Raw genomic sequence first — 24,607 nt, forward strand, 5'->3', positions numbered from 1 at the left:
TGAAGTGTGTGTGTGCATGAATGTAGGAGTGCCTGCATGTGTGTATGACAGAGCATCCAGTAAGGGAATGCATGGAGAGTGTGTGTATGAATGTAAAAGTGCCTGCGTGTGTGTGAGACAGCGAACAGTAAAGCAATGCATGGAGAGTGTGTGTATGACTTTTGAAGTGCCTACATGCATGTATGAGAGAGCAAACAGTAAAGGAATGCATGGAGAGTGTGTGTATGACTTTTGAAGTGCCTGCGTGTGTGTATGAGAGAACGATCGGTAAAGGAATGCATGGAGAGTGTAAATGATGTATAGTCAAAAACTTAAAAACAGAGGGCACAATGGTGATAGGAAAGTTTTGTGGTCTGTACCATGAAACAGCACCTTTTGAATCCTTTATCATTCCTATAGATGAGATGAAACAACGTTTACTGATACTCTTAAAGAGAAGGTTTTATGTGCTTCAGTCATTCTAAATGGATAAAATTCCCACTGAACGTGTTCGGTTAGTTTGGAGCATGGTAAAAGTTGAGGAGATGCAGAAACAACTCTGGTTGGGAAACCCATGCAGAGAAAGAAACAATGAAGAAAAATATTTTACTTTTTGGACTCGTACACAGGTATAGTGAGTCATATTGATTTTTTTTAAATTTCTCCTAGTCGACTACCAGGGATGTGAGGCATTTATGTTAAATTTGTTTACTTCCAGGGGTGTGAGACCTATACATTATATATGTTTACTGCCAAGGATGTGAGACATATACATTAAATATGTTTACTACCAGGGATGTGAGACCTATACATTATATATGTTTACTGCCAAGGATGTGAGACATATACATTAAATATGTTTACTACCAGGGATGTGAGACATATACGTTAAATATATTTAGTAACAGGGATATCAGACATAGTCATTAAATACGTTTACTACCATGGATGTAAGACATCTACAATAAATGCATTTCCTACCGGAGATGTGAGACCTGTATGTTAATTACATTTACTACCAGGGATGTGAGACATTTACATTAAATATATTTTACTACTAGGGATGTGAGACATATACATTAAGTACATTTACTACTAGGGATGTTTGACCTATATCTTAAGCCTGAACTCCTTTTGGACTACAATATGGTCTTACTTGTACTGTTTAGGATGACATACTTATTGTCAAGGTACTGTTGAAGAATGGATCTCCTCCTCCTCCTACTTTAGAATTTAGCTGATAAAAATTGGCTTAAAATATAAGGTAAATCTGGGATTTGAATCACTAATATTGGTAGGTCTGCTGTGACAAGCTTGGAAGTGTTCAAAATGAAATTGAGTGATGTCTGCAATTGGACAGGGGGATAGGACTGTAAAGATAAGTATGAAAATTGCTAACTTAGGAAAAACAAATTTTGGAATTAGAAAGGAGCTTACGGAGTCGCCATACAGTTTGGTATGACTTGTAAGCATAGATGGATGAATAAGGAATTACATACAGCATGGAAATGTAAGGGTTATAAGACAATTAGATAAGTATAAGAGAGAATTAAAATCTTTAAAATACTTTAAAATTGGAGTGTTTGAGGGAACTAAATACTTAAAATGACCCAACATTACTTACTTGGCATTAAAGGAAATGTGATGTGAGCAAAATGTTACAATGCTGAAAAGTACAGAGTTGACTCCAGAATACACTCAGCTAGGGATTAACAGAGTCTTTAAGAAGTTTTTATGAAACATTACACAGTCAGTCTAAAAAGTGAAATACTGAATCTACAGACGATTGGTGGGGTTATTCATAGCCCAGAGGTTTTGGAGAGGAAAATAGACATGCTTCACAGATTTTTCATTTTTGTTCTGAGGGAGGTGTACCAGGCCATTGAAAGGTATCCTTGTCTAATACTATACCACTAAACTTCTATAAAGCCTTTAAGATAACAACAGACATCCACCTACTGACACTGTTTGAAGATGTATATTCTAGGAAATAGCTACCTTACTCTATCCGGGTTGCTGCAATTGTTTAATTTCATAAACAAGGCAGAGATCCCTCCTACACTGAGAATTTTAGACCCATATTCTTATTGTTTCCAGACAAAAAATACTAGCTGAATTGTTCACCTAGAGCAACTAGTACCTTAGTGCAGAGCTTTCAGCAGGTATCAGGGCAAAACAGCAGTTTGGTCCCACTTAGAGTTTTCTACAACTTTCAGTGCATAACAGCTGAAGAACTCCAGCAGATATGTGGCCTCTGTGGACTGTCAACAACAATTTGATTCTCTCCGTCTTTCCAATGAAGCACTAGAAGTGAAGGTATAACGTGTGTGTGTGTGTGTGTGTGTGTGTGTGTGTGTGTGTGTGTGTGTGTGTGTGTGTGCGCGTGCGTGTGTGTGTGCGTGTGTGAGTGTGTACTAGTGTAAATTACTTTACAGTGCCCTTTTTGTGCAGAGTTACAACCTATAGTTTCACTGAGTTTTTACTACTTTCCAGGGAACTAGTTAGGGGTGTTTATTATTGCTATTGCTCTTTATATTAGCAGTGGTGTCTATATGTATATTTATAAGGAAAATAAGTGATTAGAGGATACATTCCATGAAGTATCAGTGTATTACAGATACGTGGACTGTAGATGGTTGTGTGATCAGGCTATCTCCTCCAATAGAAAAACACCCTGAAGTCCTTATTTGAACACTTTGTCAGACTCTCTGTGATCAAGTCTAATAAAGACAATACAATATGTATGTCTCTTAATAAGACCTCATAGAAGATCATTGTGAAATGACTGGGGCTTTAGTCCACAAATATCAGTTAAGGCATTCATATCTTGGGGTACATACTAGTTCATAATTACCAGTTTGATCAAGAATTATATTAACCACTAATTCAGATACTTGCAAGATAAAAGAAAAATTGGAATAATGTCTTTTACCCATTCTTGGCAAAGATTAGGACAGTTAAAATGTTCCTATTCCAAACTTGCTTTTTTGCATCATGACATATTTCCCATCTCGGGTGGACATAGCCATCCCTGAGCTACAAAAATGATATTTGACTGTAAATATCGTAAAAGCGTCATATATTTAATGAGGTTAGGGGGGCTCAGAGTACCTGATCTGGGACATTACAGTATATTTAGTGAGGTTAGGGGAGCTCAGAGTACCTGATCTGGGACATTACAGTATATTTAGTGAGGTTAGGGGAGCTCAGAGTACCTGATCTGGGACATTACAGTATATTTAGTGAGGTTAGGGGAGCTCAGAATACCTGATCTGGGACATTACAGTAGTGCTATAACAGTAGCCCAGTATTGTCTAGCCAGGGCAGTACTCGCTTTATTATTTGTACCAGTGAAAATATACTCTCCTAAAATTGGCCATTCTTCGGCAGCAAAGCAGCATCTTCAATGAGAACATGGGATTGATGAGAATTGGTGGGAACAATGCTGGACTGGTAGGGAAGTGAAATGTAAAAGTTGTCAGAGAGTATTTATCGGATAGAATTTTGTAAAACCCCCATTTTAGAATGAAAGGGCATAAGACCCTCAACATCTTACAGTTGTGTGCTTATGATCAAGGGTTGTCCTAAAGTCAATGAGATTTCAGGCAAAGCACATTCAGCAGCATCAAACACAACAATATATTGGATTCTCCCATTGCTGTATATTAATTTCTGCTTGCTGAGGTTTACTGGGTGCTGACTGATCAGCATATCTCTCAACCTCTTAGAGCAAAAATTCTGGACAAAAACTAAAATGATATGGGGACAAATAGGGACAGATTTTAAATATTGCTCTTACAAATGTAGAAAGTTGATAGAATAATATGTTTTGCATTGGCATGAATTTTCTGAAGGGTGTGGAGTCTTAAACTCAAATGTCTGTCATTATTTAATAACTTCAATCCTCAACTATTTGCCAGAAAAGTACAGATTTTAGGAGGAACAAGCCAAAAATATCAGGCAAAAATCTGGACATTTTGCGAAAATCTGTACTGTTTCAAGGTATGCTGATCAGTGGTATCATTTGCAATCACTAGTAATTTGAAAATTCCTTTTACTTTGCTAAAGAAAGTATATTTTTATTACTCTTTTGCATTGTTTTGTTAATAAGCTTAAGACTGGCATCTCTCTACAAAGTAAAAACAGTATGACTAACTCTGAGTCACGTCTCTGATTGGGACAATTATTCATAGCATTTATTTAAGGCATAAGGACCTGTTGGAGCTAGGTTACTCTGATCAGATATTTTCAGGGTTATACTTTTATACATAGAAAGATAACAGAAATGTTTGTGTAAATTGTTCATATGAATTTTTTCTAATGTTGAGTTTTCAAACTCTCTCTATAATTGTTTTACATTATTGTGTTTTCTCCTTCAAGTTTTTTATTTTTGTTGTTCCACAACTTTCACTGAGTTTGGATCTAGTGAGGTCAGCAGATATGTATGCAGTCCTACTATTGCAGATCCATATGTGTAATCAATTTTGCGGAAGCTCATACCTCTTCAGAAAAAGGAATATATAATCTTGGTATACACTGATTTCTGTATATCAATTAATAAGCATGATGTCTTTTTTCTTGTGTTCTTGTCCAACTGATATAATAGTTTTTGGGGCCAATCACCCCAAAATTGTAAGTTAGAACAGGAACAGTAAATTGGTTTAAAGCTTGGACTTTATTCCTAGATGTCAAAGCAGTTTCCATTATTAGTTTTGGTCTTCTGGAGTATTCTTTAGTGAGTTTTATTTGCATTTGTTCAAGTTTTATTGCTGATCTCCCATCAAATCCCAAATGTTTATACACTCCTTCCTCCTCAAGTTCCTTTATATTACATTCGTATCCCAGCTTTCCTGTACTAAACATTAATTTTGCATCTTTATCAAGTCCAAATTACATTCTTATATCATCTGAGAAAGTTTTAACCCATTGCAGTTGTGATGTCAATTCTTCATTTGACAAACTATACAGTTGCAAGTCATCCACAAAAAGCAGTTGAACAGTCTTTAAATTAGGTTGTTTTCTGGTAGCCAAATAGTAGCTATGGCTTAATCTGGTAAGTATACAGTTTAGTGGGGTAAGTGCAAAACAACAGCAGCGACAGAGAATTACCCTGGAATATCTCCCTTTAAAGTTTTATCCCTGGAATAATAATTTGTCCTTTGTTATGGCTTAACTGCAAAGAGATTTGCCATTGTTTCATGGCCACTGTAATGTAATTGATTAAAGTAGGGTGTATCTTATATATCTGTAAGCATTCATTTATCCATGAATGTGGGATGCTGTAAAATGCTTTTTTAGTAATCTCTCCATGCCATGTTTCCATGGTGGCATTTTATTTCTTCCCTTCCTTTCCCTTATGTTTTTGCGGTAAGACTTAATATGTTATTAATTCAGTTACACAGTAAAATCATCCTAATTACTGTTTTCATTGGTTTTGCCAGACTTCTAATATTTTGGGTCTTATTTACTTTCTGTGATCTGTTTTTTCATCAATCTTAATATGTCAGTCTGTCTCTATTAAATCAAGCCTCTCTTTCCTTAGATCATTTTCTTTTAGACTGAGATTACCTTGTTTGTCATCCATTTCCTGCTGGTACTCTACAGAAAGTTGCAGAACATCTTTATCATTATGTGCACTTTTTCAGTTCTTTGAATCCTCTACAGTACAAGGTCAGACCATTGAGATAGCACCACCTTGAGTTTTTACCCCATGACGCTGCTGGAAACTTTCATAGTGTGCCCAGTCAAACTAACCAGGTAAACAGCCGGATAACAAAATATTTACTGCAACTTGCTAAGAAAGAGCAAAGCTCTACAGGTAGCCAGTAAAGTGAATCAAACCAAACAGCCAGAGAATCATGGAAATTTGTTTATACAGGAAAAAATTGTAATTACATCTGGTAACAGGTCATGTTACATTTCAATATGTTAATTTTATTCAGTAGTAATGTAGTAACGCCGATGTTTAGAAACACAGAAATTTGGTATGCATACTTGTACATTCTGCACGGCAAATGATGCTTAGGTGGTGTATCGCTTGCATACTTCTCTGCTGTATTTGCACCAGATACTGCTAGTGTGCAGTGCAGGAATAGAAAGATTAAAACATTACCCTGGTATCAGAGGTGGCAGTGCAACATATTCATAGTGGCTTAACATGAGAGTAGCTCTAGGCAAGTACCATGTGAAACCTGAACAAGCACCTAGAATTATTCAGTGCAGCTTCCACACCTTAAGTCTGAAAATGAATTCACATACTCACATGAACAGGAGTAGCTGCATATTGATGGCTAAAGGTGTATGGGCATGTCGGGTGGTTACTACACTGCAAAATTGGTATGTAATGGTGGGGATATTTAGAAGGCATGAGCAAACACACCAGTATATTAAAGCCATAGCACCAATTGAACTGGAGGCTGGCAAATAGATTTAGTAAGGGATTTTGTCCCTGCACAAATATTTCAACAGTGATTCTTTGCAGTGGCATCCATTATCTCATTCAAGGTAAATTAACCTTGATGTCCTTTATTAAAAAAAAATCAATAAAAAAATGTACTTTGTTATAAGTGACTTCTGGACACAAGAAAAAGGAAGGGGAAAATACAGCAATGTGGTTTGTATGTACAGAGATAAATCCAGGGACACTGCAAAAGGTTTTTTTTTTGCAAACCAACCAGTGGAGTAAAAACATGTAGGCAAACACTGCATATCAACACACTTTGCACATGTAAATCTCAATTTTTAACAAGGTGGAAGCATGAAGTGATACCTTAACACTTACATTAATAAAGATCTAAGCTGGTTAATAGTATAAATGTTTTATTCTTTAGCTCCTTGGTGCAAGACCTTACAGGAGTTGCTACATAAACTGGATGTGAATGCAGTCAAGTAAGGCCATGGCTATAGTGCAGCAAAAAAAATGCCCCCTCTAACAAAGGAAATGCTAGAGCAAAGATTAAATTACATGAGTCAAGCACCCTGCTGAGATCTGCCAATCAATGGAATTACCAGGTCAAATTACCCTCAGGACTTTGACAGCTAGGGAAGCTAAGTGTTATGGGGGAGGGGAGAAGTAAATGGACTGGAATTCACTGTCACAAATTAGTGCCATATAAACTAAATTAGAAAAAAAGGCAGCAGTAAACAGCACTTTGAGTGTGTTCTGTGACATTTGCACTGTTTCTGTTTTAAGTAGTCATTCAGCAGCAGGGAATGTTACTTACACTGTTCTGTTTTACTCAGTACTTTGTATGCTTGCAACATCTATGAAATGACAGGAGCTTTAGGCAAACGGAGGCCTGCATGATGTAACATTTTTGAGCCAAACAATGATTTCTGGGATACTGAATGGCAACCTGATTTATCCAAACCACGTCAATATGCTGGCCTCCAGGTGGTCAGAGTCTGAAATTACATATAAAATATTTAAAATCCTGTAAATAATCCCAGAGTGCTGTTAAAGTGTAGGAAACATCATACCATGATGTTTTAAACATGTTTTTTGAGTCTGTGGGTGCGGTACTCCTTTAACAGGGATATAAGTAAACTACAAACTGTCAACCTAACCCAGATTTAGATTCATCAAGGGCAAGTCCTGTTTACTTAATCTTGTAGACTTATTCAAAAAAGTTATTGAAGCAATAGACAAAGGCAAAGAAGTCAATCCTTCTGTAACTTGGTGGATAACAAACTGGCTCACAAACAGAACCCAGGAAGTTAAAGTAAAGTCAGTGACAGTGTGCAAACTTAGGGACAGCTGAGAGCTCTCAACTCAAATCCACTTAAAAAGTTATCAGAACAGTAGGTGCTGAATAGACAATCATTTTACAACTAGATCTATGAAGCCCTAATGACTGGCACTATTGATTGAATGTAATCCACACTGATTTACCACAAAATTAAAGATTATATGAGAACTATAGAACTTTAATAATTGGTTTTATCTTACTGTAATCCTCACTGATTTATCAGAAAAAAAAAAAAATTTTAGGAGGGATGGCAAAAATATAAGGCAAATATAACAGATGCTCTGCAAAATCAGGGTCAGTTGGGAGAGGCTACCTTGCCTTGTGCTCAAGCATACACACAAACACACACACACACACACACACGCATGCATGCACCCTCATTGCTTAACACTAGCTGCTTACCTTTCTTAGGGATATAGGCATTGCGTGGTATCATTTTTTCTCATAAGAGCACACTAGTGCAGACCTGTCTGCTACTTGTTCAATTGCGCTGTAACAAGGTCTAGGAAGTCTCTCTCTGTCACCGGTTCTACATGTGAGCCAACGAAAGAGAAGAAATTGGAGCTGTCACATAACAGAGAGGAATAGACCACATTAGGAAATCTGTGTTGGTGTCAAGATAGTTGAATGGGATACTTTTTGTTTTTCTTTAATATAGATGCTTATGTCCCCTCGCCCAGCTAGCTGTGATCCCTAGAGAGTCTTGTGCAGGATCCAGTATTGTTTATATGGGTGATCTACTATATTAACTTATTTTTCAGTTTACAACTGTTCTTGTAGTGGATGGAAGTGCCTCTGTTATACAACCATTTAAATGGAAGTAGGACTCCAAGGAGAATGCTGAGGAAGTCTGTCAATAAGAATGTGAATATGCAGGGTGTGCTTGTCCTAGATATCTCAAAGTAGTAAAAAGCTGGCTGCACCAGGCATAGCTTATGATGAGAAAAGAGGAGCCCACCATAGAAGAAGTAAGAACAGCACTAAGGAAAATTAAGTCAGGGAAAGCAGTAGGCTCAGATGAGGTCACAGCAGCTATGATAAAGAGTTTGGGTGAGATAGGGGAGAAATTGTTCCTGAGGGTAATCATAGCAATGTGGACAGAAAGGCGTATCCCAGGTGACTGCAGAATAAGCATACCTATGCCACTGTACAAGAACAAAGGGGACTTCCTCAACTGTGGGCAATACAGAGGCAATGCATAAAACTTCTGGACAGAGTGATGAGTAGTAGAGCATAAGATGGGAGATGAGCAGTTCAAATTCAGATCAGGATGCAGCACAACTGATCAGATGTTTGCAGTGAGACAAATAGTTCAGGAGAAGCTAGGGAATGAGGAAAGAGTCTAACTGGGTGTTTCTAAACATGGAGAAAGCATATGACAATGTTCCAAGAAAGCTGATTTGGGCAGTTCAAAGTCCCAGAAACATTGGTAGAAATAGTGCAGGCTATGTGCAGGGACCCAATAACTGAAGTGTGAATAGTGTTTGGTCTCACAGAGGGGTTCGCTGTGGGAGTGGGTGTGCACAAGGGTTCAGCTCTGAGCCCACCGCTGTTCATATTGGTGACGGCCAACATTAAAAAGTTGCTTTATGCAGATAATGTGGCATTACAGGCAGACTCTGAGAAAGGACTTCAGCAAATGATAGGGGAATGAATGCAAAACTGAAGGCACATGGGAAGAAACTAAGTATAGAGGGATGAAACTAAGTATAGATAAGACAGTGGTAATGACAGCAAATTGGGGAAATCAGAAAAAGCTGAGAATTGAGATAGAAGGGAAGATAGTGGAACAGGTTAATAGCTTCAAGAATCTGGGGAGGGAGATTGAGGAGAAGGGAAGTCTGAATGAAAAGGTCAAGGCTAGAATCAGAGGGGCTGCAGCCAACTGACATAGAGTGTCAGGTGTAGTCTATGACAAAAGAATGCCAAAGAAGCTGAAAAGTATGGTGTATAAAACAGTGGTGCAATCAGTAGTACTGTATGGTACAGAAACCTGGACCATAAAAGCAGAGCAAATGAGAACACTAGATGTGATGGAAATGAAGTGCCTGAGAAGTCTGGTAGGATGCACACTGTGTGACAGATGAAGAAATTAGGTCTTAAGAGCAGAAGCAAAGTAGCTCCAATTGCAGAAAAGATCAAAGAGAACAGATTATGGTGGTTTGAGTACATGTGCAGAGAAGCAGAAGACAATCTGGTGAAGAAGATTTGGAACAGACAGGAAGAAGGTAAGAGGAAATTAGGGCATCCAGCAAAGGTGTTGATGGATCATGTAAAAGAAGATATGCAACAGCCAGGCATGAGTGCTGAAGAAGGCAGGAGAGTGGCATTGAATCAATGGTGACAGTTAACACAACACTCGGACCCCATGTAAAAAATGGGGGAAAAAGGGGTTAATGATGATAATGGCGATGGTAATACGATGGCTTTGGAATAATTCCAAAATTCTGTGGATATTTATGAGTGTTGAGGCTTGTGGGAAGGATTTAGATAACTATAAGGAGCTCAAATGTTCCAAGGTGGTAGAGACAAATGGGCTGGATAAGGAAGAGGAGTAGTTTGTAAGGACACAGTCAGGAGTTACACTGCTGGTAGGGAGAGGATAACCTGTACCAGGAGGTTGGTATTTACAAAGTTAAGGAGTCTCAAGGCATGTTTGTTGGCATTGTACATGTAAAGGGCTAATTAATGCCTCCCATAAAACTCATATCATGTTTGATGGGTAGCTTATCAAAAGATTCAAGTAATTAGTCTGCGCTTCACAGGACACCAAAGGGAACCTTTAGTTTGCATTGCTGTATAGAAAGTTGACAGATAAACTACAATCTCTAAAGTTTTGGGTTAGCACCATGCATTATATGCTATAAGATAATGGGTCTATATTGGATTATCGAAGTTTACTTACCTCAAATGGCTGTTCATTGAATCGACATCATCAAAGAGCCGTTCAACGAACATTCAAATCAGTGAACCTTTTTCCAAGTTAAGTAAACTAGTTGGCCAGCACACCATCTGAAACACAAACACATTAATTAAAGCCAACAATATGGAGGGGCTACACCCCCCACTTATATATATATATATATATATATATATATATATATATATATATATATATATATATATATATATATACCAACTCCGTGATTGCATTACATTGGTGAAAAGGGCACATTTTTGTATGTTGGCCAACTAGTTTATTTATCTGGGAAAAACATTCACTGATTTGAACATTTGATGAATGGCCAGTCGATGATGTCGGTTCGATGAACAGCCATTCGAGGTAAGTAAACTTCGATTAACTAATATAGATCCAAGATAATGGGTTACCTAATAAATGTGGATTCACCACTGCAGTTTAAGATGACCCTGAATGTATTGTAAGCACAACAGCTTTGTAAGGAGAGAATGCTATCATTGTTCTCAAACTAAGTCTAAATAATTGCACAAATAGAGATATATTCAAATATGAGGTCCCTATGCACCCCCACATATTCTATCAACTATATTACTCAAACAAAAAGCATCACTACAACTTAACATAGTAACCCTCCCACCATACCTATTACTCACAGAGCACAATCATAAAGTTTCCTAATAAACAAACACATTCAAAAACTGAGAAAACTAATAATCTCATGCATATCAAAACTAGCCACATCCACCCCAACCCTGGCCCCACCATCTCCAACCCCACTCCTCATAATTACACTAGAAACCACAACTTCTCCCAAATCACAGCCAATAGAAAGCCAAGTGACCTCCTTCTACTAAGCCTAAATATTAGAAGTGTATCCAACAAGATCCATAAGCTCCATGCCACCATAGACTTGTACTCCCCAGATATAGTTATCCTCACAGAAACCTGGCTAAAACCTCACATTACCAGTGAACAAATCCTCCCTACCAGTTACAGCATACTAAGAGTAGACCGGCTAAACAAGAAAGGAGGTGGTATAGCTATAATATTTAAACAGCATCTAAACATCCAGCTCTTAACATCATCAGCTTCACAGATAGGCAATGAAGAAATAATATATACCAACCTCAAAATAAAACCATCAACATAATTGGATGCTACTTCCCACCTGGCCAAAACATCCCTCCACTAGAAAACCTCCTCAGCTAGACTACCCACCATCTCCCCCAAGAAACTATAATTTTAAGTGATTTCAATATTGACTGGCAATCCTGTTTTGGCAACCATCCAACCCATCATCTAAACCTTAATGACTTCACCCAACTAGTCCAGTCGCCAACCAGGATAAATAAAATCTCCAACAAACACACTACCCTGGATTGGATACTAGTCAGTAAGAGCCCCCAGTCATATATAGCAGGCTGCTTATCGGATAGCCTCAGTGATCACTCCCCAACATTCCTACTCAAAAAACACCTATACCAAGTTAAACCTGTCATCTACCGTCAAATACGTAAAAAAATAAACTTTAACCCACTCACATTCATCTCATCCCTCAAAGAATGTAACTGGCATCCTCTACAGTACCTCAGTCTTGATGACGCAGTAGAATTTTTTAATACTACCTTCCTGAGCATCCTTAATTACCACGCCCCCATATGACTTTCCAGAACCAAAGCACAGCCCTCCCCATGGCAACAGAAAACCATTAAGTCAGAAATGAAAAACAGGGATAAAGCCTGGGAGCACTGGCACAAAACCAAAACCCCCTCAACTAGACAGAAATTCCTAGAACTATGCAATAGAGTCAAAAAGATAATAAAACAGGACAAATTCCAGTACTACCAGTCTGCCCTAGACTCCTCCCAACACAACCCCAAACAATTCTGGTCCTCCATAAACTCCATCCTCCACCCAGGTAAAGTCAGTACCCCTCCTCCTAACATCCCTCACACCTCCGAAAATATTGCTACCTCATTCAACACACACTTCACACAAACCATACTATCACTAGCTAGACAACACAACCCCCCTCCACTCCAACCCACACCTTCAACTACTAATCTCTCCACTGTCTTCTCTTTTTCTTCTGTTCCTACCTCCAACATAAAAAAAACCTCTTAACTAAACTTAAGCCCACCAAATTAGCAGCAGACAACCTCCCAAGTGAATACCTACAAATTGCAGTTGATACTCTAGCCTACCCAGTATCCATCTTGATTAACCAATCTCTTCAGAAAGTTACATTCCCATACCATGGAAAGTATCACATATAATTCCCCTCTACAAAGGTGGCCCCTCCACAGAACTAACCAGTTACTGGCCCATTGCTATTCTCTCTCCACTCCCCAAAATACTAGAAAGATGCATTCACTCTCAGGTCTCAGACTACTGCCTTACTAACAACCTCCTTTCCAAAACTCAGCATGGTTTCCGACCAAACAATAACACCACTAGTGTCTTACTCTCCTTTACCAACACTATCTTTCAACATAAAAACAATGGCTGTCTCTCCTCTGCTACTTTCCTAGACCTATCTAAAGCATTTGATATGGTCCCACACAAACAACTCATCTCTGTCTTCAATAACCTATCCTTCTCTCAATCAGTCACCAACTGGTTTCAGAGTTACCTGTCTGACCGCCAACAATCTGTTGTATGGCAGAATGACACATCTCCCCAACTACCTGTCTCTATAGGGGTTCCCCAAGGATCCATCCTTGGACCCCTACTCTTCTCTATTTTCACCAATAATCTAGCCTCTGCCACCAAATATGGCACACTCATACAATACGCAGATGACTCAACCATCATCTGCTCAGCCCAGTCCCTACCCAAACTGCAAAAAGTCACACAGGAAGCCTTTTCCTCTGTTGAAAATTGGTTATCCAATGCCCAATTAATACTCAACTCAAACAAAACTAAACTACTCATCTTCCAACCCACCAAACATACTCAAAACATCTCTCACTTTAAAATCACAGCAAAAGACAACACCACTATACACACAACAGAAAACACCAAATTGCTAGGAGTTGAAATAGACAAACTAAAATATGACATTGGCATATCTATGACCATATAAAAAGTCCACAAAAAACGGGGAGCATTATACAGAAATAAGCAACTTCTCACCAAAGCAGCAAAGATTTCAGTAGCAAATTCCCACTTTATCTCCACCCTACTTTATGCCTCTCCAATATATACTAACCTAAGGCAATGCAATCTAAACAAGCTCGAAACCTGCTACAACAAAATCACCAAATTCACCACAGAGGCATCCTACCATAATCACCACTGTCTCTCCCTTGATGAAGTGGGCTGGCTTGAACTCCCTCACCTCCTTCAATGGTATCAACTTGCACTTGCCCACAAACTAGTAAACCATCCACTAAAAGTCCCATCCCTCCAGAATCTACTCCAACCCTATTGCACCACTAGACCACTAAGATCCAGCAACAAAAATCACTTACAGGTCACTAAAGCCAATAACTCTGCTGGAGAAGCACTATTCTCTTGCACCATAGCCAAATTATGGAACTCCCTCCCACCCACAATTACCTTTGTACCATCATGCACCCGCTTCAAAACTTTACTAAAAGCGTACCTAAAAACATGCTGGCTATGCCCTTGCAAATCCCCCTCTAATATTACCCACCCCATCCACCCACTACCTTTCTTTCCACCCCACTAACTACCTTGATTATAGCAAGCTCAGATGCTTATAAGCCTAACTATGTATTATGCAGCAGAAACTTCTTATTTTAACAGTTGTTAATGTCTGTTATGTACTTCGCAGATGATAAAGATTCTAGTTGTCTACTGATGTACTATGTTCTTCATCTGTAACTATGCTTGTAATTTTTAATTGCTATGTTGATCAAATTGTTAATTGCTATGTAAATCCAATGTAATTACTGTCTGTATATTTTAACTGTGGAGCTTTTCTCCCAAGGCCTCTGCTATAATGGACCTACATCCAGTTGGACACTCCCAGTCAACAAATGTAAATAAATAAATAATGAGGTAAACCTGAAGTACTGACATGTTATTGTTTAAGCTTCTAAAATTGAATATGACAGCCCTTGTATTTTCAAATCACAATTTTGTATGCAAAATGCTCATTAATCGAGCATGGCCTAAGAACGCACTCTGGAGGAAGCAGTGGTTCTAGTCCGTATGTGAACGCCATGAGCAAAGAAGTGCATGCCATCCCTGGTAAAACAGGAGTGTTCTTCAGCCATCTGGACCAAGGCCAATACATACTAGATTCCCATGGAATTACATCAGTGAACAAGTAAATTATTGTAGCTTATTGTTCTACTTTATATTTAGGTATCATCCTTGGAGACTGAAGAACACTGTTCAACACTAGTTAGTGACCTTCTCCTGGGACATAGGTGGTGATATCAGTCATATCACATTTCATCTCTCTTAGTGTAAACTGTGTAAGGTCATTTACTCCCATTCGGGCATCAACTTCATATTCATATTTAGAATACTGAAGGATCCTGAGGGCCCTTGGGACATCCTTGATCCCAGTTCAAGAGATAATGATAGTAAGTCTTTCCTTATCTGGTCTGGGAATGCTGTGTCAGTTATTTCTTTCGTTATGGTATACTCACCTACAAAGGATCTTTAGGGGAAGAAGCAGGCTTGAATAACCTTAGTGTTTTAGGTATACAATCAAGTGGTTTCCACAGGTGTATGTCAGGGAGGGTATAGGTATATGTGTAGCTCTAGATTGCTTAGATTTTCTGAAGGGATGCCTAGAAAGCTTAGCCAATTACTTCCTGAGTACCTCATTGTAGGTGGGTATAGTAGATTGCTTAGGTTTTCGGAAGGGATGCCTAGGAAGCTTAGCCAATGACTTCCTGAGTACCTCAGTGCAGGTCAGTGTAGTAGTATGAGCCAGTTTACTGAATGTGAAGGGAGTAGACAGGTGTGGCTCCAGTACAAGTAAATAGATCTTGTTGTACTTTTCACAGTTAAAGATGAAGTAATCTAGGAGTAGTGGGTTGCTAGTAAACATGTGGTAGCAGTCATGGTCCACCGACAGAGTGAATAGCAGACCTGCAGTCAAGAAGTCAGGCAAAATTCAAAGATCTCAATATTCTAGAAATATAAAAAATGGAGCATTAGCATTTTCATAGAGTAGGGGAAATTTTTTAGTTATGATCACTGTTACGTTTATTTGTGTGTTTTATGCTGGCAAGGGATTTTGACAAATCAGCTTTGATGAACAACATTGTAAACTTCTTTATATATATGCAAACATGCCATTTTCTTCCAAAGCCTATTTAATATTTTGCCATCACCTGAGGTGTTTCAGAGTGTTACATAAACTAAAAAACGACCAGAAGGTTATGTGAATATAATTGCTGGCCTAACCGTTTGAGGTTGTAAAAGGCTTATGCCATTGTTGAACTGTATAAGATAATATAACTTCATGGTAATGAAAATGTATACAGTCAGTAAGAGACATGAAGCTTTTGGGCCACATTACATCTTCAAATGAAGTTTAAATGTATATCGATATATAGTAGAGATGTCCACACTAAAATATGGGCACTGATAAGATTTCTTTGTATGATACAATTTACTTTAAAGTTTATTGAAAATATGGCCACCATATTTACCACCAATACCATGATATTGATCTACTGATCAGTCATTTCTCTATGATGCACAAGCTATTTCTTGCTAGTTTTTTTCTTAGCTTTCTTTTTTCCCACTTTATTTTACTCAGTTTTTATTTTTTATGTATAAACTAAGTACCTGTATTCACCAAAGTTATGCATTCTTGATTGTTATCAGTTTCTCGCATTATTTTGAATGTGTTTTTGTAATGCAGCTTTTCTCCCAGGGCCTCTGCTGAAAAAGGGCCACTGGCCTAGTTGGTAAACAAATGTAAAATAAAATAAATAAATAAATAATCAGGCGCAACAGTGACTGAAGCAGACTGCAGCAGAATCAGTCAAAACTGTTCCTTCACTCTTTGGCAGAATGGAGGAAAACAGAAAAAGAAAGATGATGTCTCAGGAAAGTCCTAAAGAGAAGCAGACAAAAGACATTTTGGTGAGGAAGACTGAACATCTACGGTCCTTTATTGTCTAAACTATAGACGTAGAGTTGTTGAGGAGAAACAGGAGACATTTATTCAGAGTGGCTATGCAGTGGTATTGAAGGCCAAGGAGGAGAGATGTTCCAGGAGTGATTATGCTGAAATGATATAACAGAGTCCAGAGGAGCTATTAAACTTTCTACAAAGAGATGTTTAATTTATATCAAGACAGTGTCAGAGATACTGTGTGAGCAAATTGGAGTGACTAGGGAAATTATTTTTTGAGCTGTGATACAGAGTTGGAATTGTCTAGACATAGTAAGGCCTTGCTGAGTCTAATTATAGAGGCTGCCAAAAAAGGCAATAATTAGAAAATGGAAAGCAAAGTCTAAGCCAACTTTACTAGAAGTAACAAAGATAGTAACAGAGATAAAACAAATGGAACTGTGATCTTTAGAAAAGGGTAGGAGTAAATTACACAGGAAAAAATGGGAAATGGACCAATACATGCTGAGGAGGAACAATGTTTAAAAGAAGGTAGGATCTGAATGAGCTATGGAATGGTTGACTGACAATGACTGAATATATTAAAAGTGATATGTAATGTTTGCAGCTACAATTGTATTGGCACAATTTGTAAGGTATAATGTTTGCAACTGAGACTGCTGCTATGATTTATTTTCATTTATATAAATGTAAGACTGTCTGTGTCACGCATGATAATTTAATAAAGATGTTTCTTGTAAAAAAAAAAAAAAAAAACAAAGACAGACTAGAGCACAATCAAAATCTCTATTCTTAATTTATGGAAGAGTGATAAAGCTATCAGCTTGATAGTCAGATAAATACAAAAGTAATACATAGAACTGAAAGGATTGCATTGTTTAAATGTTTTAATTATTAATGAAAAAGCATAATAAAATAGATACATTGATATTTGCCCTTAACATAAATTTTGAGTAAAGAATATCTTTAAAGTAAAGACAGTCAAATATTACCTGATTTTTATTAAAGTATAAATTCCTTAGTTTGATAAAAAAGAGGTACACAACACATTTCTTTAAGGGACTGATGCCTCTAGCCTTAACTGATGCTAGCAAGCATGTTCATAGGTTCATAGGCATTTACTAGGCTAGCAATCACAAGGGTTTTTTTAAGCATAGCCATGTATCCCAAATCTCTGACAAGTTCTGGTACCTTTGATAACTGTGAGGAGGGGCTTGGGAGATAAACTATTTGCAAGCACAAACCTGGTAGATTAACCATTTTCAGGATGCCTGCATCCATTAGAGATGCAGGTGCCAAACCAGGGATGAATTTCCTGTTTTTCTTCCAATTATCCAAATTACACTTGAATTGGGTTAGGGAGGAACTCTGATTCACATGGCTGGGGAGCAAGTTCCATAGCTGGTGTAGTCTCTGGGATACATACCTGTCTCTCCAGCAGGTCCTGTTTATATCACAAGCAAGGTTTATGTCTTTAAAATTGGTAATTCTAGTGCTGTTTGTTTTGCAGATATGCAGCAGGCCCATCAGAGTGGGGTATGATAATGCCTTGTATGCCAGGAATAGATTTTCCCTCCTCAGCAGCCTGCAGGAAATAGAATACAGGGATAAGATCTTGAGGCACTCTGCATAGAACCTGTTAAATATGCCCTGTATTCTTTTAGTAAGGAACTTCTGTGGATGTTCCAGTTGTTTGATATGATTGGTTAGGTACATACCAAAGGTGGTATTGTACTCAATGATAGGTCTGATAAGTGCCAAATACAGTGGACAATGACTTCCTTTGAACTAGATGCCATACCTTTGTTTATGAGTTGCACAACATAAAATTATTTCCTTACTACTGTAGACATGTGATGGTCAAAGGCTAGATTACTGCCTAAGAGAGTCCTCAAGTCCCTGACTACTAGGTCAGTACTTGAGGTGTGTTGTCAATAGAATATTCACCAGGAGTGGATGACTTCCTGAAGAATGCCATTATGCATTTCTTGCCATTTAGTCTTAGTCCATGTCTTTGTCTCCAGTTGTTTGTGTGTATCAGCCCTTCCTGGAAAACATTTGTGTCAGTGGGGGATTCAATGACAGCTCCTAATTTCCAATCCTATGCAAATTTAGTCAGCCTGAGGCCACTGACACTGGCCTTGACTTCAGAGAAATAAATCCCAAAAAGGAGCAATTGCCAGGACCAATCCCTGAGGGTCTCCACTTGTGACTGGCCCCTTTATAGAGGTGGACTCCCCAACTCTAACTTCTTAGGTTCCATCTGTGGTACCTTTCCTCTTCAGTTTGTCAACAGTGCCTTAGCATTATGTCAAATGCCTTGGTCAGGTTAAGGTAGGCAGTGTGAACCATTTTCTCCTCATTCGTTGCTTTAGTGACCTTCTTAAAGACGTCCACCAGGTTGAGTAGGCATTACCTGCCCTTGATGAAACTATAATGGGTTGGATACAGTGTCTGGAGGTTTTCTATGTCATTATTGATAATTTTCATGATATTTTTTTCCACGGCTTTGCATTTGAGTCCAGGGTAACCTTATGGGTCTGTAGTTTCCAGGGTCTGTAGATGGCCCACCTTTGTGCAGACGGATGACTGTTACTGTTCTCTATTCCTGAAGCATGAAGCCTGTTTGTAGGCTACAGTTAAATAGCAATTCCAGACAGCCTGATAGGTCATGTCTCATGCTATTTAAAAAGCATCCTGGGATATTATCTGCACCCATTAATGAAGTGCTCTTGGCCTTAAACAGAGCATTAAGGACCTATTCCCTAGTGATAGCAATGGGAATTAAATGTGATGACATTTTCTGAGGTTGAAGGGGAGAGAGGGTAAAGCTGGGACAGGATTTTTCATTCAGTAGGTTTGCTATATCTTTGGCTTGGTATAGATGGCTACATTTTTAACTGAGCTCTGTACACAATTGTGTATTGCCTTTGCGTTTGCAGGCATGTAAAGAATGCCTTGTGGTTCTTTTTGGCCTGGGAGGTCAAATTTGCCTCAAATTTGGCTTTGGTAGACTTTATCTGTCCTCTGAATTAGAAACTAAGCCAGTTATTAAAGTCAGTCATCTTTTGTTCATGTAGTGGCATCATCCTTGGAGAAGGTAAAATGCTGCTCAATGGTAGGATCACACCAGATTGGAACACATATTCCAAGAGCTCCATGATGTCAGTCTTCAAATAGACTACTGTGCTACTAAAAAGCTGCTGATATTTCTGGGGTAGAATAAATGGCCAATTAGTATTAACCACATTCCTAGACTTCATGTGGTTTTGCCAGTGATACCACTAGTCATTCTAAAGGTCAATGTCTTGGTGCCAGGGAATTGGAAATGAAATACGGACTGGTACCTATTAAAGGAATAAACTTTTAACAGCAGTGATACATAGCACCCTAGTGGCAATGCCTGTTTAAGATACTGTACAAGTTGAACACATGCAGAAGCTATGAAACATTATGCATATATACACTGATTTAGCCCATTAGATCAGTCTGTGTCATGAAAACATTAAAATAGTACATGCACTTTGCTGAAAATTATCATGCAGTGTTATACCACAACTTATGTTTTCACATAAGCAATATGTAGCTGATGCATTGGATTTATTTTCTTTTTCTGTCTCTATTTTTCTTTATTTTCTTTTTTTTTAATATATTGACAAAACTTTTTATTTTCAAAGCATTTTACATCTGACAGAAAATGCATGAAATGTTTTTTGTATGGAAATTCAACTTTTTTTTTATCAATGTACTTTTTGTCTCTACACCTACTAACCATTGAGCCTTCCCCTTATGAGACAACTGCAAAATGTGCCCTGATAGTGTGTGGGGTGTCCTGCTGACATCAGCTCCATGCCAGACCTTTCCCCATACTAGAAATGTAACCATTTCACTATGAAGCAAGCTGTCCAGAAGAAGATATCATGCAGGCAGTCATTGGGGTGATTAGTGTCCCTGCTCACACCAGGTCTTTCTATTTTTCTGCCTGTAAGGGTGGCATATATCTTTATCTCCTGCAAAGGTAAGTCCAGTTTATCCCCTGAAACAGGGCTCTGTAGCAACCAAACTGTTTTTCCCTGGGCAGGAAACTATATGATACCATACTCCCTCAATAGACTTCATGTCATCTAGGGTGTGAACAATGTGGGGTGTTTCTATGCAATGTTAACCCCCCTTTCTTAGCATGATCACCACAGTAAGCTACCAATGGCCGCTAGCTACACTCGAGTACTTCCTTACATGTGAAGACAAGGACTGCCATCACTGACTTTGGTAACTGCAATTTCCATTCCTCGCAATATCTGTACCTGCCTTCTAAACTCCAGCCCCCTGGCCATAGAACAGGGGCAGCAGAAGACCTGGCCTGGGGGTACCACACCCTCCCACTAAGATGAGTGAGCTGTAGCTGTTCCTCTACATTTCCCTTTCCCAGATATTCTAGCTCCAGATCTGCTAATCAAAGTTGGGCCATCTGGATTTCAGGAAGAAAATTATCCTCTGGCTGAATCTAAAAATAATCCATCTGGATTAGCTTTCTACCCCAGTTAACAAAGAATTAATCAATTACAATCAATAAAATGAAATACAAATAAAATGTCCTTCTGCAGCACTGAGTTTGGATGAAAAATTCAAGCTTTTCATTCCTCATAAGTGCGTGTGTGTGTGTGTGTGTGTGTGTGTGTGTGTGTGTGTGTGTGTGTGTGATTTTGTGATTTGTATTCAGAAAATTCAATAAACAGAAACATTTAAAATAGTCTTACTTAAAGATATGAGACAGGAAGATTCCTGCCTTTCTAATTTCTTTTTACAGTTTTAATAATTATTACTAATCATTCTTATAGGAGAGAACAAACACAATATGATAAAATAACTTTTTCAGTGTCATGAAATAAATAAGTTGGCGCTAATGTGACTCAGACTCAGCACAAGAGGTTCTCACGTGTACCATCCACAACCCCTTTTTCCTATTTTGTGCAGATGGTGTCAGGGTGTCACTTCAACAGTGACAATCATCTAGAGCCAAGGTTTACACTGCCAGATGGCTAGCCATGACATGGTAGTTCTTCCACACCACTCTTTCACATCCACTCTCACACCTATAGCCAATTTAGAGTGTCCAATCCACCTACTGCATGTCTTTGGAATGTGGGAGGAAACCGGAGGAAACCCACTTTAACACAGGAAGGACATGAAGATAGAAGGCATTTTATTGTAGCAGTACTGCTGATATAGACATGCTATTTACAGTGACTATCATTATGTTTATGGGTTGTTGTGCATAGTTGATAAATATATACATTGTAGCCAAATATATATGTTGTTGTTTGTCTTTCTGCTTTTCCCAGTTAGGAGTCGCCACAGCAGAACTCCGGTCCGCTAATGATTGGCAGTTGTTTTTTATGGTGTCAAGTTGCCAGCCCAATGCCCAACCTTCAATGAAGGCATGCCCATTCAACGCATGTCTTTCGAACACCCACTCAACCGCTGGGAGGACATGCAGACTCCACACAGAAGGCACTCCCAACCCAAGCCGAGAATCGAATGGGATAGCCTCTTGCTGTGAGGCAACAACACTACCACTGCACCACCGCAGAATTATTATAGCCAAATATAAAATGTATATATATGTATATATATATATATATATATATATATATATATATATATATATATACCACGGCAAATAAAAACATAAAAGTATTTATTGCAGAAAAGGTGAGCGGTTTCGCAGCAAAGCTGCTTCATCAGACAATTCAACAGAAATGCATCAGTGTGTTATTTTAAAAGAGTTTATGCATTTCTGTTGAATTGTCTGATGAAGCAGCTTTGCTGCGAAGGCGCTCACCTTTTCTGCAATAAATACTTTTATGTTTTTATTTGCCATGGTCTTGTGCCTCCTTTGGTTGTTGTTATACTTTATATTTTTATTGGAGGACTGTTTTACTCACACCACTTTCTGGTTTTGGATATATATATATATATATATATATATATATATATATATATATATATATATATAGCACTATAGCACTGGGGTGTAGGAGCAAAAGCACCTCTTGCAAAAAAATCCACTGTTTTTTCATGGTTTTTTTTTTTTTTGGGAGGGGTGGCTCAATGAATTTAAATCAAGAAGTATGGATTCCTTAAGTTGGAATGTGAGTCTTTGCAGTGCAGCCATGTTAAACTGATGACTATATTCAATCTCATTAGTTAAAAGCTATAAAGGAAATCTTGGTTGGCAAAGGCCCAAAATGCCATGATATGTGTCAGATGGGGGTCATATCTTTATTGTCATCAGTGCAGACACCCTTGTAAGATTTCTTTAACATATTTCCAACAATGTTTTTGGCAGCATTTAGTACTAACTGCATAATGACAAGTCATTGCTATTTATATTTATGTAAATGGCTAGATGAAAGGATCAACATATAATAATAACATATTTTGTATATGAAACTGTGGTTTATTGCATTTCTAACCCAAACATTTATGTTCTGATATAATGCATAGTCCGTATTCATGTAAATGCAGTCCTAGCTTTCAAAGTTTCAGCCTGTATACTTGATTCAGGGAATCAAACTTCTGTCATATATCAGCTTTGTTCAAACAAATTTCTAGAAGAAAATTTTGAAAGCACTGGCCCATTTCTCATTGTGAACATTACAACTTATTTAAAAATTCTAAAAAAGATAGAAGATTGTGACCTATGTCAAGCTTCAACCCAATGTGGTGATAAGCCGAGTATTGTAAAATGGAAACACATGCCTGCATCTCCCTCTTATGTGTGTTTATTTATTTAGTTATTTATTTTTCTTTGTGAAGCAAAAGGAACAGTGCATTATTATTATTATTATTATTATTATTATTATTATGTTACAGACGTTTTTAACAAACTCCACATGTTTATCAAAGGAACCTTACTGGATTGGATTTACAGATCAGAAAGAGGAGAGTAAATGGTGTTGGGTAGATGACCAATACTGCAATGCAACTTGTTCAGAGTGAGTATATTGATAAAGCACAATCATTCTGATTATATGTAACAGTTCTAACTGAAATAAAAAACATTTTAAAATATTGCCAAACCTTTTTTACTATTTTTGGGTGTCAGCACTAGTTAATTCTTGTAACCATGTTATCAGATGACTACATTAAATAACCTACAGAAAAAAATCTATTACTGTTTTAACAAAACAGAGACAAACATAGAAACAGAACAAAACCAGGATAACCTATATCCTTAAATGTGAAAAAGTACCTTTTCATTCCTTATACCTCCTTTTTCTCCCTTCTTCACTTACCTCCTTACTGCTATCTAATTCTCTTCTTTGATTTTCTCTCTAAATATACCATAAGCCTGTTTTTCTTCACTTCATATTGCAACTCCTATTTGTATTACAGTAACCTATCTTTAATTTATCTCCAAACTGTCTGCAATTTCTCTAAATATTAAATATTAAATGATTCTCATATACCTTGTATTGATTCTTAACCAATGTTTTATATTATGTCTAATTTGTTGTAACTATTTAAATTGCATATGTTTTTGTTTTATTTTTGAAGATGGTAAAATTATTATTCTTAAAATGTTTTGCAATAATTTGGAGCTTTACTCCTCAGGCCTGTGCTGAAAATGGGCTTCTTCCCAATTGGACTTTCCCAGTAATCAAATGTCAATAAATAAATAAACAGCAACTTAAGCTCTTCCTGATGAAAGTTCCTGACTTTGGACATTTGTAGTGGAATTACTTAATACTTTATGTTTTGTCTTTTATAATGGTTTCAATCAGCACTACAAAAGTCACTTTTGACAAATTCTTGAAACAGATAAGCCTCAAGAGATAAAATGCAAAACAGTCTTTCCTTGATATAATAAATTAAATGCATACCTAC

General features: G+C 37.8%; 1 protein-coding gene across 1 annotated transcript in view; it reads left to right on the top strand.

Moving 5' to 3' along the window:
• LOC122808162 (CD209 antigen-like protein B) overlaps positions 1 to 23,719 on the top strand; it is a 324,810-nt gene extending 301,091 nt beyond the window's left edge. Inside the window, exon 4 of the mRNA XM_044079135.1 lies at positions 23,594 to 23,719. Within this exon, the coding sequence (XP_043935070.1) occupies positions 23,594 to 23,719 (126 nt within the window). The remainder of the gene's footprint in view (positions 1 to 23,593) is intronic.
• Positions 23,720 to 24,607: the final 888 nt, after the last annotated feature.

The sequence above is a fragment of the Protopterus annectens genome, chromosome 8.part0 (genome assembly GCF_019279795.1).
Source record: "Protopterus annectens isolate FY-2018-M chromosome 8.part0, PAN1.0, whole genome shotgun sequence".
NCBI classification, from domain to species: Eukaryota; Metazoa; Chordata; order Ceratodontiformes; family Protopteridae; genus Protopterus; species Protopterus annectens.